We start from the raw sequence: 18,115 nt of genomic DNA, 5'->3' as shown, positions 1-18,115 counted from the left end.
TTTCAATCAAATAGGAGGTTTCATTTCTGTTTTTAATTTACATTTTACACATCTTCGAACTTTTTAGAAAATTGGGTTTAATGAAACTTTAACCTCTCATAATACATGCCCAAACTGTGTGTAGCTCTTGCTTCCACTCATGAAACTGCTCTAATCAGTTGAGTTTGGTATGCCCATGCACTGCACTATATAACAACTCTAAAATTTAAGTGCCAAAGAATTTGCCTCATTTCTACGATTTGATTCTTCAAATAAAATAAATTACAACGAGGTGCTTCATGCAGCAGAAAATGTTCATTATCTATGTTCATTAATAAAGCATTAGACAATGGATATCAACTCTTTTACCTGCATTAATGACCAAGTAGAATCAATAAAACCAATTAGAAGTTCTTTTTATTTATATATCCAAAGAATATCTTACAGGAAAAAATGACAAACGAACTTCAAGTAGCAAAAACACATAATTACCTTTAAACTGCAAAACAAGTTAAAAGTACAACAAATCAGTAGAGACAAGGGACTACGTATAAAACTATATTTAATGACACATTTATAAAACTGTACATCATGGGGAATGAAGCTAATGTAGGATGCAGAGGCTGGCGGTGAATCAGACGTCCACACTGGCAGTGTGTTGTTAAAGAGTGATCGGACAAAAGGAGCTCAACTGACAAATTTAAAAAAGATTATCACATACATAAAAAAAAACAACAGTGTGAGTGTCATCAAAGCATGTGTTGCATAGACTTCAAAGTGAAAGGATAATAAGAGAAAGGATCGAAGAGACAGAGGACGCTCACAGTATTCCCTCCCTTCTACAAATCCAATAAAACCACACTGCACACTGTTTTGTCTTCTTCCAGCAAACTGGCTGAATGCTTCACGTCATAGTGACCGGGATAAACCCCTCTCTTCTGGTTCTCACACAATAAGTATTAAGAGGTGAATGACTATCTGCATTGGGTAAAAACGAAAAAACCAAAGACTAGTATGTGGATCACGTTCTGGTATTGTCATGTGATAAGGTTCACAATTACTACTCTGTCAAATGGAAAGCTACACCGACCAGTATTCACCTCTGTCAGACAACATGGTGATGGATAAAAAATAAAATAAAAACAGTGCTTTGACGATCAACCATCAGATTTCTGACAGCGTGATATGCAAGGAGTCTGTTGAGCTCTCGACGGTCAGGGTGAAGGTGTCCTCGTTGGAGTAGTTCTGGATGATGTTGTCATCCATGTTCACCAGGACCCTGAAAGAGACAAACACATGAAGAGGCTGAAAACATATCCGGTTAATCCAAGGCACAAGGCACGCTTGTTTTTAATTCATGTTAAACAAACAACAACATTGTTTTCCCTAACAATCTGTATCAGTCTCATAGATTCCTCAGTGGCCCCGCTCTTCTATTTAATCCCCAGAGGATGATACCTACATACCCTGGTGTCCCCTGATCTTTCTAACACAGTGAACGTGACTTTTTTTTGCTTTTGACAGAAATGTCTCAACCACTATTAGTTAGACTGAGAGAAAAAAATCAATCCATCCAATGGTGATTTAATAGATTGACATTTTTGATGCACGTACAGCAGAATGAGTATAAATGACTTCACTGATACTTTACTTTTTTCCTTCTGCTGCCAGCTGTTCATGGTTATCATTATCCAGTAAAGCATCTCAGAAAATATTAAAATACTTACAAGCTGAATGAAAACAGCAACCATGAAAGATGCATCACTTACTAAACACTACTGTAAGATCAAACGACAAACCTAAGTGCATATGCATGACCTCACAAGGAGACAACTGAAGGCTGAGGTCTTGACAGGTTTGGCATACTCACCCTTTTTTGCTCTTTTGGTAAACTTTGTCAATTTTGTCAACAGGCAGTGCATATTTTTCTGAGATCTGTAAAGAAACAGCGCATGTTCAACATGTTAAAGCAGCATGATCCCTTTGTATGTCATACATTTAAAAAAAAAAAAAAATGTACAAAGAACTGTGTTTAATATCTTTGGTTGACTAATCAATCTGTCACAAAGGAGGCAATGTGTTGGTCAAATGATTCAGCCTTAAGTGGCAAGAACAAAACGTATACTCACTGCCTCCATTAATGCCCTGAGGGTTGGGGTGTGCAGCATCAGGGCATCAAACACGTCATCACACTCCTTTCTCACATACAGCAAAACTGATGAGCCAATGAAAAGAAAAAGTCATCCACACAGTCACATAATAACTTAAAACTTAGAAGAAAAGAAACATTTACAATGAAGGGCTGTATTCCTGTTCCAGTTGTTCAATACAATAATTCTATTGTTTATGTTTTTCCCCTTTTGAGTGCTACAACATCAGGCCCGACTCTTGCCACGTGGTGGACATGAACAAAAAGTTCCCAGATTACTGTTAGTGTTAAAAGTCATATCCTTGTTGTCCAGTTATATTGGATTTGATTTGATGGAATGATCTTAAAGCTCCTGTGAAGATGTTTTCATCTGGTTATTAAACAGACTGAAATGTAAACAGAGGCCTCTTTGTAAGTGACATCATCCACATCAGATTCTGATTGGTCTGCATAGTCATTTTTAGTGTAGGTGTCAAACAAAGTGATGTCCTGCACGCTGCAGAAACACCTTTGTTTTTTACTGTTCACGACAATAAGTGATACATTTGACTTTTCAAAGGATGTCAAATTAGATTTTTCCACAGAAAACACCACAAACACATGTAATCGACAAATTCCTAAAGAACCCAGAGGTAACCATTTTGTCCACAGTGGGGCACCAAAACATGAAATCTCCCCACAGTAGCTTTAAGTTATCAGAGGAACTACCCGAGCTACCCTACGAGGGACCACTCCAAAGACAAACACTGATTTGTGCACCACGACACAGCTTAAAAAAATTAAAGCAATTTGCCTGAAACATGCGAGAACACTGGTTGTGGACTTCTCAAAAAGGGAAGACAAATGAGCAGAGATAGTTCAGAGAGAAGAATCTTTAATTTAACACACCTTTTCTTTCCAGTTCCACTTTGGGCTTCTTGGGCAGAGGGGGACACACATCTTTCTCAGCTGGATTAGACGACCTTTTCACAACAACACTCCTGACAAACAAACACACACACAACCACAAATCAGAAACAGACAAATCGTTTTTTATTGCCAAGTACATTTAAACATACGAGGAATTTGACTTGCAGTGCTCCTGCTGACAAAAAAAAACTTAAATAGAATAAGATCAAAATATAAAAAACTATATAAAAATGTATGATAGAATGTCGAAATATGAAAAACACAAAATGTGCAGTGGAGGAAGTATGTGTATGATTTACAGTGCAAATTATTGTCAGCATAATTATCATACACCGACTCTTAGGCTATTATTACATAACGCACTCCTGAAGATTTCTTGGACAGAGTTCAACACTATCATAAGTTTATGCCCGTGGTGTAATGTGACGTCAATGAACAAGTAGAAAAGCCCACACTGGCTAGAAAAACGAGCAGGAAAAGCTCGCTCTTAATATTTCCTGCTATGTTTACACATGTTGCTCACTCCAACTTCACATGAAAATTTAGTTCAGAGGACGGCAGTTAAAAGTCTGCGTACAGTCAGGGTGAAAAATGAGTCCGTTTGTAGCACACCCAAAAATGTCTGAAAATTATCAGGAGTTTTGGACATGTGTGAAAACACCATAATGGATCCATTCTTAGCTTTAAATGTCACAGTGGAGCTTATTTACAATAATTTTGTTTCAGTTCTATGGGGTCTGATAAAGCCAAAGTTCATTTTTAACAATCCCTTTTTGGTATTTGAAACATAGAGAGTTCGAAAAGCAAGTGAATTGGGCTATTTAACAGAAGTAAATAGCAAAGTGACCTCGGAAACGACAGATCAAGAGTACGAAAATAACGGCTTGATACTCACCTATCACTGTCGACCTCCTCAGTGTTGAAGGCAAACACCTGTAAATGGAGTCAAAGCGCGACATGAGCTGCAAGACTGGACAATGGCTCCAATGGGTATTTCTCCCTGTTGTGTGTGTGTGTGTGTGTGTGTAGGTGTGTGTAGGTGTGTGTATTAGACATTCCTCACCTGCCCGGCTCTCTGCAGGTTTCCAAAGTGGACGTCAGGGATGAAGAGGACAGGCTGGTGGGAGTCCAGGTCCATCACAGTTTTTAACAGCGTGTTATCAGCCCTCTTAATAAGAGAGGTAGGTGCTGAGCTGCCATTTTTCCCTAATCCAGAGAGGGAGTGAATTTAACATCTGTTGCCAGGCAACCATTCGATTTATAGGTCCAATGAGGCACTATTACTCTTGCCTGGCTTTTAGCATTCCACTAAGCTCATCTATCCAATTTATATGGTTTACTGGGAAGTGCTTGTTGACTTTGTTTTGTCGTATTTTAATCAAGTTCTATGAAGATATATCTGGCCATGACATTCACAGTACTTCTTTATATGCATTTCATTTTAGCCAAACTGTCTTTTTTTTTTTACCTTTCGTCCTCTTTCTGAGCTGCTTCTTCTCCTCATCACGAAGCTTCCTCTCAGCACCCTGCGAAACATACGAGGGATTCACAGCACAGAAAAAAACATAATATGCCAAAAGACAGCAAACCTAAAAAAATCTCTCAACAAAGTCTCAATCATCCGCTCGAGACCGGGCAGCCGACTGTGCCAGCAAGCTATCCTCACCTTGTCACAGAAGACCTTGATCTCAGCGAAGGCCCTGTGAATAGGCCGGCTGCTGCAGCTGTTGTAGCTGTAAGTGTCTATCTGGATTATCAGAGGCATCCCCTTCACACCTTTCTGCGAGGAGAAGTCTGTGCTTAGACAGTTCACAGAGATGAAGACCTAGGAAACGAGAGTCAGACAAAAGGACAGAGTCAATTTCTGAACGTCTTTGGACTCAAACAAGTTGAGAGATTAATTATCATACATCAGAGACGCCCCGCCAGGCATACTTGTCTTTTTTGATGATGGAAAGCTCAACTGATATGGAAATACAGAAAATTGTGATTTCGGATGAAGAAATTCTCCTGACATTTAAAGGCCACATATTATTCAAATTATACTTATAATAATAATAATAATAATAACAACTTTATTTATATAGCACCTTTTAAAAACACAGGTTTACAAAGTGCTTTGACAAACAGCAAGAACAAAGCAAACTAAACCAAACACAGAAAAACATAAACAACAACAAGAACATAACAGATGCAAAATACTCAAAATAATTAAATACAATTCAACAGAAAAGAACCCAAAGTGCACGATACACAACAGACATATATAACCCAACCATCATAAGAACCATCATAAGAACCCAGGCAACACAAGAACCCAACAACATGAGCTGAGACCAAGAGGACCAAAGATTTAAAAAGATGTAAGAAACTAAAAGAGATAAAAGCAAACTTTACCGTGTTTTTCTAAACTAATATGTGTCTCTAGCCTGTTTACAAATCCCCAATTATGAGAAAGGTCCATCCTCTCCTCTATTTTGCCTGCTCCACTTCTCAGAAAATGTGTGCTCAAAAGGGCTGTTTGGAGATTTTCCCTTTATGACATCACAAAGGGCAGTAACCCCTCCCCCAGGTGGGTGACACTCCCACAGCGAGGCGTTTGTTCTGCCCTTTGACTCTGCAGGGTAGCAGAAACTAGGAAATACATGACTTTAACTTCCCTTTAGTAAACCAGTATGTCAAGCAGTGATTGGAAACTTAAAGCTGACATACAGGTATTACTGTCTCGCTTTTTTTTGTTTTCTTCCATCAGCTCAGCATTTGTTGTTCAAATGGATCACTGTGCTCCCTGCTGAATCTCAACCTGACTCATGACCCTAAAGCTGCAGCGTTGAGTAAAAAAGGTCACAGGGTCAGGAGTCACATCAGCAGGTGTAACTCACAGGTCAGAAGTAAATATGTCCCACTACTACTCCACCTTTTTTTTTTTTATGTGAAATATCCTATAAGCTGAACAGGCTTTCTATTTGAGAGGAAACTTTTGAAACCATGCTTTACAATTGGTTTATTATTGTACCATGAGCTGCAGATCATAGAAATGTGAAGCTTTGCTCCAAATCCCTGAATAATGTAGCTAAGTACCTGAATCTGTTCATAGCTAGAGAGCGGTCACAACACCACAACAGCCAAATTGTAGAACAATAATATAAGTATTTTAAAAAGAAGTGCACAATGTAACCAGAACTTTGTGTGCTTTTCCTCTCATACTTCCTGTAGTTACAGGACGTTAAAGATTCCCATGGTTTTCCCATCATGTTCGTTTACTGCCAAAGCATTAAACCCAACATAAACTCCTGATGAAGTTTCCAGTTAAACAGGTCGGACAGCCTGAGCAACAGGTCACCACAGACGACTAACGGAAAAGATGCCAACCTCAAAAACAAGAATTTTCCCACTATGCAGCATTAACAGCATCATGTCTGAACCTGCAGAGGTGAGAGCTGCGTGCTGGAAAAGCCTAGAGCACAAATGAGCCTCCTACACACCTCCACGAATTCACACCTCCATAGACCTCAGGCAGATTAATATCTCCAATAGCACAGGTCTCCACGCTGCGAGCATGCTTGTGTGTGTGTGTGTGTGTGTGTGTGTGTGTGTGTGTGTGTGTGTGTGTGTGTGTGTGTGTGTGTGTGTGTGTGTGTACTGCATTTCTGGGAATTCAAAAATTCTTCCTGTAAAAAGAAAAGTTCAGAGGGTGCCGCCCGGTCATCGGTCAACTGACAAACAAAAACAAAAACAGAGCTGTAGGAAGCAGCTCATCTCCCCTATCAACTCTCCTCACACTATTACTCACTACAATGAGGATGATGGTTGTTGCCTGGCAACAGCAAAATCATGCCAAAACAAAAAATCAGAACTGATCATTTGCACTAAAAATACCAATTTTGTGTATCAGCCCATCAGAAGCTGATTGGACATCCGATATGTTTCAAAACCACAACACAGTGAAGAAGAGGTGACAGCAGTGACATCAACAGAGGGGTTGTTTTCAACTTGTCCCTGGTCCTGTGTGGAGTCTAGTAAGGGATATTGCATTGTCTGTGTGCGTCATGATCATCTGTTTACTATCGGACAGCCGCACATTAACATAGCCAATTAACAGAACCAGAGTCAGCCTGTTCACCTTTAAACAGTCAATCCTCTGACTGTGAAATCATCTTTAGAAAGAGTCTTTAATCCAATGTAAGAGACATTTAGAGTTTGGGAACCCAGGCTCTGAAAGTGGGAAAAGAAGAGGAAAACAGCTTGGCATTGGTGGAAAAATTAAGTGATATTAAAAAAGAGGGTTTACATATCCTATAGAAAATGTTGGTATTGATGCACATAAAACATCAAGGTTTATGCACTGATGTCCACTGGTGCTAAAACTTGAACATTCATGAACAAACCAATAGACTATATGAAAATCCTGCAGGAGGGCTGGTTGTAAAGGAAATGCATTTGGCCTTTTTGCTCAAAAGATGGATGGTGTGTCATTTTCAGGAGGGTTGGAAAGATGTTAATTTCTCACCCTTACATATTTCAGTCGGCAATAAAAAAAACTCAATGGCAGTAAATGACTGATTTAATGGACGCAGTGGGTCATAAAGCCGCGCTTGCCCTCTTAAAAAGCACAAGAACCTACCGTATCACTGAAATCATAATCACACAATACCCAAAAGTATTTTTAAAAAACACGCTCTGTAAATCTGTGACAAGTTGCTGTACTAACAATGGCATTAAAGCATGATCACAATGAAAAAACTAGCAATCTGATGTTCAGATATTAGCACTAAACATACAGAGTAGAGCTAAAAAAAAATGATGGGAAAGCCATTAGTTTTGCAACTATCTATTCTACACATAAAGTATGAGAAAAATCTAATTTGACCTGAAGATGGTGTGAGATGATACAAGTTATTTCACTTCTCCTCGAGGGACACTTCAACGTCTACATTTTCATCTACATACTGTGCAGAGTTCAGACTGCTAACTGATGAGGTCTTCAGGTGTAAAGCAAGATACAACTGAGTGAACACAAGGTGATGCTGTATCATCACACAAAGGAGTAAAGGTTTAAGTCAACACCAGGTATTTATCCACAAACCCACAAGGCAGTAATTACCTTTCTCACAATGAGAGTGTTTAAAGATCTCATTAAATTTCAGTCTAATAGGAGCCAAAGAATAGAAACTGTCAGAAGCCAAACACAGCCTGAGGCTTGGCTTGAGCTGGGTGTGAGTGTGTTTACACATTGTTTGCAATTTGTCTGTATCTAACTGACCACTTTAACAAAAGGTGAAATCCGAGTAGCTGCTTCAGGGTATGTTGCCATGTGTGGAGCATGTCTGTGATCCCTAACATGACCTAACACAAAGGAAGACACAGTCCGTCTGTTATAGATGAAGGGGTGAGGGGTGGATGGAGGGGGTTGGCAGCTATTCTGAAGCAAGGGTGTAACACAGTCCACTGATATGACTCTGTAGACACAGAATCCTCAGGACAAAAAAGTTGTGGTTTCATTGAGCAATCTTTCCTACAAGTAGTGACAAGTTTTGAATTCACAAAAAAACTAAAGGAAAACCTGACAAAGCACATTGAAAAGGAGGGTTTAAAAGAGAAGTTTAAGAAAAACATGTTTATATGTTTGGAGTGGCTTCCTTTGTGGATCAAGCATACACTTTAACTAAAACACATTATCTCACGATACTTCTTTTGATTTTGATTTTTGTTTTTTTACCTTGGGTTCTTCACTCACGTCCCATGTGAAGGAGACAGCGTTATAGGCAATTTCCTCCACGTTACTGATCGTGCTGAGGCTCTCTTTGTAATCGGCTGCAGGAAATGAAGATAAGAGAAGAGAATTTCAAGTTGGCAGCTTTACACTTCAGAACACTTCAACAGAATAATGTAGTCCGAAAAATGTCCCGCCTTTAAAACCCCTTTCATGTAAAAGTACAGAAATGGTATCCGAACTATGAGGTTTTTATTTTGTAGTAAAAGTCGCCCTTTGACAGAAATAGTAATCAATAAGAGATTAGATTGTTCATTCTGACGCTCCAATGTACATAAGATTTTTTTGTTTTTGTTGTAACCAGTCAAAGTGAAACTACGTTGAACAACTGAAGCCCCTGTCACACATGCAGTGCATTCCATCCTCACTGAAAATGTTGGACTCAGTGTACCATGATGCACTGCGATTTGTCTCTGGTTTGGTTTCTCCATACACATCATTGTATCTGGTACGAGAGAGTAGGATCGTCTCCCTTGTACAACCGAACGATGGAGCGTTGGTACATTTTTCTTTATAAGGCCATACAACATGAACTACCTTCTGATTTATGTTCTCTGCTCTTAGCTTTCCATCTCAAGGACTCATCATGTGAGTCTGGGTCTGAGTTGGGGAGTCACCTTAAACTAGAGCATTCATTTAGCTTGGAAGATTTTTAAAACCAGGATCATTTGATGAACTTACATACATGTTTCTCTGCTTTTTGATTTATGAAATAATGTAATATTTGTTTCTTATTATATCCTAGTAAAATACTGGTGAAATTAAAAAAACCTCTTAACATTGTCCAGGTGGGGTTCATGCGTGACCACAAAGGTTGATGACATCCTTCACAATCATCTGAGTTACACTGCTTTATACTCTATATCCAGAATATTGCTTTCTACTGTCACATTTGTATTGTAAAGACGCCGTTATACATGCTGAGTTGATATTATCACAGTCACCATTATGGATACCTGCACACTCTACCTACACGCCCCCCTCTTTTAAGCCATACACAAAAAGTTTGAGATGTGAGTGTACGTCCAACACTAACAATCTCCTGCTGAAAGATTGTGTAAAAGGGCAAGTACCAGGACCTCAATGCCTTGAATTATTGAGAAAACGTCAGGAGTTCTTGTGTAAATGAGGCTTTAGTTGAACACTAACTTCAAACCTGGAGGTCAGCCCCTGCAAAGTGTCACAAAATAAGTCTGAGGTTTGGTGGGATGTTTATTGTGTACAAAGAAAATTAAATAAATAGGTTAGTTCTGCAACACTTCTTCACATTCAGGGCTTGAACACTAAACAAACCTGAGAGTTTCACAATCTGACAAAGCACTAAATGAGTAGAAACAACCATGAGGCCATTGTTACTTCCTAAAACATTTAAGACCATGTGAGTTATTAAAAGTTATTATAACCTGCCTCGGGTTTTCATTGTGCCATCGTACTGGCATGGACTTGCCATGGACAAAACCATCAGAGTGCCTAACATCTCTGCTTCATTCCACTACATTTTTCCACCACAGGCTGAGGCCTGTCTCTTGCTGTTCGTACTGGATATGGCCTCAGTCCAGGCCCCAACCCATTTCTCAACGTCTATGCAAATGCAGACCCATTGGCTGTATCTGCCATGCTCTGCTGGAACTGGGGATGACAGTTATTCAAATTGTGTCGGGTTTCAGCTCAGAATATGCTGAAGGTTTGCCCTGGAGGCTATTCCAGGGTTGCCATCTGTTTACTGTCTTTTTTCCAAAATGTTTTGTGGAGCTTCGGCATCAAGTTTATCTAGACCTATTCCCAATCTGTTCAGTTTTATAAACCTTTGACATGGATTTAGTAGACATGCCTGTAAGTGAAGACTGGAGGAAAACAAGCATCATCATACCAATATCCAGGACTCTCTGTTTTGCAGTGTGCTGCCGGGAGTGCCAGTATTTCCAATTATTCAGCTGCTCATCTCTGCATTTGTCTTCTCCAAAGACCACCATGATAACACTCTGAAGGCAAAACAAATTATATATTTATAATGAGGCAAAAACTGAACAAACAAGTCAGAAAAAAAAACAGATATTACATGAATAAAAGAGTAACACGGTTTCAAGCTATCCAGAAGTTTGATAACAGTTTTACCCTCGACCGTTGCCTTTTTTTCCCCCTTACAGGTACTAATCTCCTCTCCCTCACCTGTATAATACTGTCCTTCTGCAGCTCAGAGCCTCCCATGATGCATTGCTCACTACTGGATCGGCTCCCATCAGGCCTGTGTGACGGCGTTAGCCCACTCACCCGCACTTTGCCTCTGGGCTGACGTAGGGACGATGTGCTGCTGGTTTTTGACAGTGTCAGAGCGTAGAATTGGCCCCTGTTCAGGTAAGCCATGGGTCCGTCTCCCTGCCGCGGTCGAAGTGACATGCTGGCTTCAAGGCAATACTGGAAACTATCACTGTGAATACATGAGCATGATCAGGGTCAACTTAACAAATATAGTGTCTATCCTCTCACATGAGAATAAACCACATTTTTTGTCTTTCCACAAAAACAGCACATCCTATAATAACTCTATTCTACTAAGACGTGTGTGAATCCAAGTCTGACATTGTTTTTCTCCACAGAGCTCTGTGTTGTTTAACTATAACGATCATACTTTTTTTTTAACTATAAAAATAAATCACACTATTGCACTGGTTGACATGTTCCTTCATTACTATAAACACCAACCTGCTGCCCGTAATACACTCTGCAGCAAATGTAATTTGATCCATGATTAAAAAATAGTTCCTGATAAACAACACATTTACTGCTGTGCAATGTTTTAACCTAAAACAGTCTCCACCTGTGGTTATTATTATGTTTTTTAACCTTTAGTAATCCATAAAACACAATAGGAATAGTATAATGTAAAGTTATTTTTAGAATATCTCAACATGCTTCATATCCATGAAACATCGACTATACAAAGGTCATGTAAGTTAATGTATGCTCTAGCTGTTGTGGTTTTTAATTTATCTGTGATCCCTAACATGACCTAACACAAAGGAAGACACAGTCCGTCTGTTATAGATGAAGGGGTGAGGGGTGGATGGAGGGGGCTGGCAGCTATTCTGAAGCAAGGGTGTAACACAGTCCACCAATATGACTCTGTAGACACAGAATCCTCAGGACAAAACATTTGTGGTTTCATTGAGCAATCTTTCCTACAAGTAGTGACAAGTTTTGAATTCACAAAAAACTAAACGAAAACATGACAAAGCACATTGAAAAGGAGGGTTTAAAAGTGAAGTTTGTATGTTCACAATTGTTTCCTTTTAAGCTGAATGCATATGCATCAGACACACGGTGCACACATAAACATGAACAAACATGTGGTTCTTTCTAGATAATAGAACAATGAGTAAGGTCTTTTACCTGCTCTTTTTTTTAAGTGTCAATTGTTATGAACTGCCGCTATCCAAATAAAGATCGATTGATTGATTGAAAAAGTTTTTATGTCTGACAATTCCACTTATCTGTGAATTTTCAACCTACCCTTGTTGGCTGTAGTGGAGTTCATCAACTCCTGAGGAGGGACTGTCAAGGTACAGCTGTTCAAAATCACAAAATATAAAGTGAAATAAAAAAAAAAAGGCCAATACCTGATCAAAAAAAAAAGGCTGATAGAGTTAAAAATCGGACATATACCTCTCCTTCCACAGCATCGTCATATAAGCTCTCTGGAGTGCTTCTCTGCTCATCTTTTAGGTACCCAGCAAGGGGCAAATCATAGTGTCTCTGTTCGTAAACCATCCTTAACTGCTCACTGGGCACTTCTCTGTATGAACCTCCAGGACAGGATGCATAGCCCTCTGACTTGACCAGAGCCAAAGCTGCTGCACCTCCACCTTTATCGTCCCCTTCTCTCGCGTCTCCTGCGAGGCAAGTAGCTTCATACCTGGAGCCCTGATGTTCTGTAGCGGTGCTGTTGTTGAGGGAGAGATTGACAGGCATTGATCTGAGAGCCTGAAGATGGTGATCTAGTATCTCCAAGCTGCCGCAGTTATCAGGTCCAATGGCAGAGGGTTCTGTGGGTTTTCCACTACTGTGGGCACGTCGCATCTCTCTGGGAACCTTACATGATTAGGCAAGACAAAAATAGGATCCGACAGATATCAATATTCTCATGTGAATTTGTCTAATTCAATCATTATTATTCTGCATGCAATGCAAAGCTTTCTACCTTGTAGTAGTCATACAGCAGCCCCAGTGCCGCCGCGCTGTCGTCATCTCCGTTGATGCTCATCATGGCCTTAGTGGCAGCAGTCAGTGGGTTCTCCAGGTAGCTCCTCCATGCCTCATCCTCGCTGCTGAACACTCTGCGAGAGGAGGGTACCAGCACTTCATTTGGTACCACCACCACCAGCCGTTTACTGAGAGGATTTCAGACAGGACATCGGGATGACACATAAGCCATGTTGTAACTGCAAAGTCAAAGCTGTCATTAACAGACTCTAACTCTGCCAAGCCACCAGATGTGCCCCAGGCTGTTTCTCACCAGACTTCAATTTAACCGCCTCCCCCCATGTGGAGTTAACTTCTGAGGAATAACTCATGTGTATATCACATCAATTTCACAATTTGATTTACAAATTCAATTTTTTGTTTAGTTCTGCTACTTTACTACTAATTTAGACATTACTCAGAACGGCTGAAAAGAAATCATGTGTTTAAGACTCAGACTGTAAATATTAAGGTAAGATTGCATTTGATGCACGATAAAGTATTTCAGAAAGCCAATATAGGGACTTACAAAAAAAATGTACCACACAATTTGTGATTCTTATGTCAAAAAAATCATGCCAATGTTGTATTTATTATTAATCACACGTAAGATACATTTTAAAATCTATGTTTGCACCCCAAGGTTTTTTTAATAAAATGTTCTAGTGGTGCATTTTATTTGTAAAGGCTACCACAGCTTGATAGACACTAACACAATTAGACATTTGTTGAAGAAAGAAATTAAATAAAGTTTGTCTCTGAATGACAGAATATATGCTACCTTAAATAAAGAGCCAAAAAAAAAAATCTATGATATTTATAGCACTGGTAAAAGTTTGAGTAAAACTGAGAGACGTTATCGCTTGAGGAAATGTGTACTTACCTGCTTGGATCCATAATGCCTCTAGGATTCCCTGATGTTTTCTTGTTCTTCCTTGAGAAACTGGACTTTCTAGTTAGTGCAGGTAGGTTAGTGTCGGAGATTTAAAAGGTAGGCGTACAAGAGGCTGGCTTTATTTAGCTTCTCATTCTAGACAGCCAATGAAATTATCCGTGATATTGCCTAATAAAAATATGCCTCTGATGTCAGGACTGGATTAAAAAAAAACTGCATTTCGAGCATTGACCTGCAGGTTTCTGTCTATTGGGAGAAGTGGTTGAACTCAGAGATGGGTAGACTCTACTGCAGCATCTAAAAAGGTAGGATAAACAAGGAAACTAAAGCTGCGTCGCTCATTGGTTAAACGACTCTGCACAGGTGGAGCAGATGTACTCCCATTGGTAATTAAAATGAGGAAGAGCGTGTGACCTAAAATGAGGAAAAAGTGGACTTGCTGACACGCTTTACACTGATGTAGTCCAGTTCTTCACATGTTGTTCTCTTATACCATGGCCTCTTATTTAAAAGTAGACTACCAGTGAGCAGGGAAGTAGATAATATTCCCACTTATAATGCTTATAATAAATAGTCGGCCAACGTTTGTGGACAATTAGTATTTGTAGAATTTGATTTTAAGTGGCAGCTTAACCAGTTAATTTTACTAAAAAAAAAAAAAAAATTATAATAAATTTGCTGCTCCTTTTAAGATGATTACATTAAATATAAGATCAAACGTTGGCTATATTACCTCACATAACAATGCAATGAAATAAGCGCAAAGCCCCGAGCGGCTCTAGACCTCTAGGCTATACTTATACAAATATACCCTGTTACCTAAATAGCGTGCTACTCGTGATAAAAAGAGCTTATCTTTAGCGTGCAATCATAAGACTTTTCTTTCTGACACGATGCTCTATCCTAAAGGCTTTCGTCTAACGATACTAACAGCACATGAAGGCATCATAGTTTAGACCTGAGCATGCGCAGTCGTGCAGAGTTATAACAGTCACTGGAAGCAGCAGCGAAGGGTCTGGAGGATTTTACTTAGCGTTTCTAAAACAATTATTTTAGAGGCTATCTTCAGTTTAAGATTGTTATTAACTGGTAAGACATTTGAATAATATTTTTATGGCTTTTTACCCATGAGTGTCTATCAATTGAATCCTATTTTCTGTATGTTTTCATCCATATCAGACTGTATGTTGTCTCTCTTCACATGGTGGAAGTGATACGCATGCTTTATTTTGCTTTGTTATGTTTATGTTTAAGACGTTCATGTCTACTCTAAAACATTTGATGGAAGGCAAAAGTTGACGAGTGTTTTTGGGAAAGCAGAGCTCTTACATATCGCCAGCTAAGGATGTGAGAACAACATTGATGTGAAATCAATTAAAAACATTTTCATGGTTACTGTTTTTTTCTTTTTTTTTAAGAGTACCCAGTGTGATTATTTTTTATTTGCAAGTGGAGAGAAATGCAACTTCTGCTTCTTTCATTAGACACTCAGTATTATCACAATGTTTCCTCATCGCTTCCAGTCAGATACAAAGTTCATATGCAGCTATAAACTCAATCAGCTGACCTACTTCAAGCATTATGTTCTCTAGTCCGATTTTCTTTTGGGAAATTTTGAACTTGATTGCCTTTTTTTTTTCTGTGACCCAAAAAGTGGCAATTAACCTACTTCTAGAGGATGGTACTCATCCTCTGCTGTGTGCACAAATTAAAGTCTATTTATCCAATTTGTACCAAAATTGTTAATCACCTAGGTTTATTCTTCTGAAGCCTCAACTAATATTTTATTACTTGGGCTTCCAGTTCGTACCTTTGTCAGTCCCTCAATGATTTACCCTTTCCTTCTTTTTTTTTTAAAGCTAGATTTTAGTTTCACAGTGTCGTTTAGTTATTCACTTCTTAATAGTGTTCCGTATAATTTCTTCAGGTATAGCATCAGATATGGCCCGTGGGCACCAGAAGTTCCAGTCCCAGCAGAAGAATGCCAAAAAGCAAGCAGACATCAAGAAGAGCAAAGGCCATGACCAGAAAGCAGCAGCTATGGCTGCTTTAGTATACACATGCAGTGTGTGTCGGGTATGTGCTTATAGGAGAAAAGCAGAGCAGATAGTTCTTCCTTTATGGTTTCATTTAACTATGACGTAAGGATGAAACTGGTGTGGGGCGGGCATAGAAGCCCCATGACTTTTTTTGTTACTGAGATAAATGACATTGCTATCAATAAAGGGCCTTAAAAAAAAGAATAGAAGAGACTGTTTGAGTCAGCCATTGCTTGGAATGAATCAGCTTACTTCACATGGATGTTTTTCTCCCTGCTGTGAGAAACTAATATCCAAAAACGAATTGATTTCATGACGATGCCGCATGTTAGTGTACGTCGGATAGTCTTGTGTTCACAGTGACGATATGAGATGATATGCAAATTCTTGCTCTTTTTTTCTCCTTTTTCCATTTTAATGCTTCTAATATACTATTTGTTTATTCATAATTTCTAATTGAACTGTTTTTTTTTCTTTTTTACACTTCCTCAGACACAAATGCCTGACCTGAAGACCTTTAAGCAGCACTTTGAAAGCAAACATCCAAAGTCCCCAATGCCACCAGAGTTGGTCGGTGTAGAGGCGTAACAGACTCACCTCCCTCTCATTAAGAACATTGGGACGGATTCCACACAGTCTTTAACATTTTACAATGTTTCTGATTATATATCCAAAGTATTGTCTTATTTCGTTTTCATGCTGCATATTTTGGTAATTAATACATGTCTGTTTTCTGCAGGGACAACACGTGTATGTCTGCTCTTCTACGTCTTTTTTCCAGATTGTATTTTTTAAAACTTTCCTTACCTGTGAGAATTTCCTTTGATGCCTATTCTGTACTGCAACTAACAGCTGTCTTGGTTTGTGCTAAAAGTCGATTTCACCTTTGATGGTATGCAATATTTTTATCTGATCATTTTGAAATGTAGAGCTTACAAAACTACCTTACTGATTGGTTCTCATATTAAAAACAATCTCAGGGCTCCTACACCTGACAAGCTATGAATTTAGAAGATGAATTGGTTTATATGACGTTTATAGCAGGGCCATTAAAAGAGTTTATTAACCCTGGTCTTCATAATGTGATGTAACATTTCATCACCATCATTTGAGTCGATTCAGATTCAATCTTAATCTGCACTGATATTTTACCTTTCCTCAATAATTGTTATTTTTAATCTGTAGTTTTTGCTTATTTGTAGGATATTATATATACACTGGTACTTAAATTGTTGATTGGATTTCCCCTCTGAAATTTATGAATGGTTTGTAGTTCAAGTCCACTCTGCAAGTTAGTCACATTCAGCAGAGTTGTAAAAGATTGGTCAATGATGTCTACTCACATCAAACCCCTCCATGACACAATTTCTTAGAGCGCTGTTTTCATAGAGCAACTTGAATTCAACATTTATGATTTTTTTTCCTGTAAGATTAGGTCTGAAGAGCGGCAGAAGGTGATGATACGAGTTTGCACTTGATGTTATTCATGATTACACTACTTCCATCCTCCCAGTGTGTCATTGCTATGATCTCATTGGTATATTTGAAAAGGATCTCTAGTGGAGTCCCTTGTTTTGTTATGCATCTCGTCATGGTGACATGAAAGTATTTTGACAATGAATCTGTATTAAAAGTCTCGCGTACATGACACTGTAAGTTAGCTTTTGTGTTGTTTTTTTTACTTCTGTATTAGTCTATAATAACAGCATGCCAACAGTATAAGAGAATTAATTTATAAAGGGATCTATTTTCAGTACACTTGAACCTACTTGTCATTAACCACACACATTTTATCACTGTGCTAAAGTCTGGACTGTCAACCAGCCATGTTTTTACTTTTGTATAATTATATCTTTGTCAATATCATGATCTGTAAAGCCCCAATAAAGGTTTTACTTTTGTAAAAACAAACTTTCCTATGGTCTGTTTTCCTCATTTCTGTATATTGTTTTTGTTTATGTATCTGTCATTGTTTGGTGTTTTGAACTCCCACAACCTAAAAGGTTAGAAGTGTAATGCCAATTCACAAGTGGGTTAATCATCAAGCTCACTACCATACCACAAATAACATTACTGTAGACCCCTCCACAGACAGACTGCTGATTTTTTTAATTGATTTTTAAAGTCTCTGA

General features: G+C 38.8%; 2 protein-coding genes across 4 annotated transcripts; one reads left to right on the top strand and one right to left on the bottom strand.

The window, feature by feature from the left end:
• Positions 1–378: 378 nt before the first annotated feature.
• LOC109987444 (grainyhead-like protein 2 homolog) lies at positions 379–14,242 on the bottom strand. 2 transcript variants are annotated; one of them, XM_029278180.2, is made up of 15 exons: positions 13,933–14,242; positions 13,009–13,198; positions 12,474–12,899; positions 12,321–12,376; positions 11,082–11,238; positions 10,681–10,792; positions 8,757–8,851; positions 4,704–4,862; positions 4,506–4,563; positions 4,101–4,243; positions 3,933–3,970; positions 3,017–3,108; positions 2,109–2,194; positions 1,850–1,914; positions 379–1,258 (listed from the first exon to the last, which is right to left on the bottom strand). In XM_029278180.2, the coding sequence occupies exons 1-15, from the start codon at positions 13,944–13,946 to the stop codon at positions 1,144–1,146; spliced, it is 1,806 nt and encodes a 601-aa protein (XP_029134013.2). In that variant the 5' UTR covers positions 13,947–14,242; the 3' UTR covers positions 379–1,143. The 2 variants fall into 2 exon arrangements, with proteins under 2 accessions (XP_029134013.2, XP_020494173.2); XM_020638517.3 differs by having other exon boundaries at positions 10,980–11,238; positions 13,933–14,241.
• A 317-nt stretch (positions 14,243–14,559) lies between these two features.
• Positions 14,560–17,894, top strand: LOC109987403 (zinc finger protein 706). 2 transcript variants are annotated; one of them, XM_020638474.3, is made up of 3 exons: positions 14,905–15,033; positions 15,872–16,020; positions 16,476–17,894. In XM_020638474.3, exons 2-3 carry the CDS (start codon positions 15,886–15,888, stop codon positions 16,569–16,571), a joined length of 231 nt encoding a protein of 76 aa, XP_020494130.1. In that variant the 5' UTR covers positions 14,905–15,033; positions 15,872–15,885; the 3' UTR covers positions 16,572–17,894. The 2 variants fall into 2 exon arrangements, 1 of the variants encoding a protein (XP_020494130.1); XR_010666730.1 differs by lacking the exon at positions 15,872–16,020 and having other exon boundaries at positions 14,560–15,033.
• Positions 17,895–18,115: the final 221 nt, after the last annotated feature.

Source organism: Labrus bergylta, chromosome 8 (genome assembly GCF_963930695.1).
Source record: "Labrus bergylta chromosome 8, fLabBer1.1, whole genome shotgun sequence".
NCBI lineage: Eukaryota > Metazoa > Chordata > Actinopteri > Labriformes > Labridae > Labrus > Labrus bergylta.
Note: the sequence above shows the minus strand (reverse complement) of the source record. Positions and strands in the feature narration are given on the sequence as shown.

Coding starts and splice junctions, on each gene's coding strand:
- LOC109987403 (XM_020638474.3), top strand. CDS start 15,886: ATGGCCCGTGGGCACCAGAAGTTCCAGTCCCAGCAGAAGAATGCCAAA. Junction 16,021..16,475: donor ACACATGCAGTGTGTGTCGG/GTATGTGCTTAT, acceptor ACACTTCCTCAG/ACACAAATGCCTGACCTGAA.
- LOC109987444 (XM_020638517.3), bottom strand. Junction 12,900..13,008: donor TGCTGTATGACTACTACAAG/GTAGAAAGCTTT, acceptor TAATCATGTAAG/GTTCCCAGAGAGATGCGACG. Junction 4,564..4,703: donor TCAAGGTCTTCTGTGACAAG/GTGAGGATAGCT, acceptor TATGTTTCGCAG/GGTGCTGAGAGGAAGCTTCG.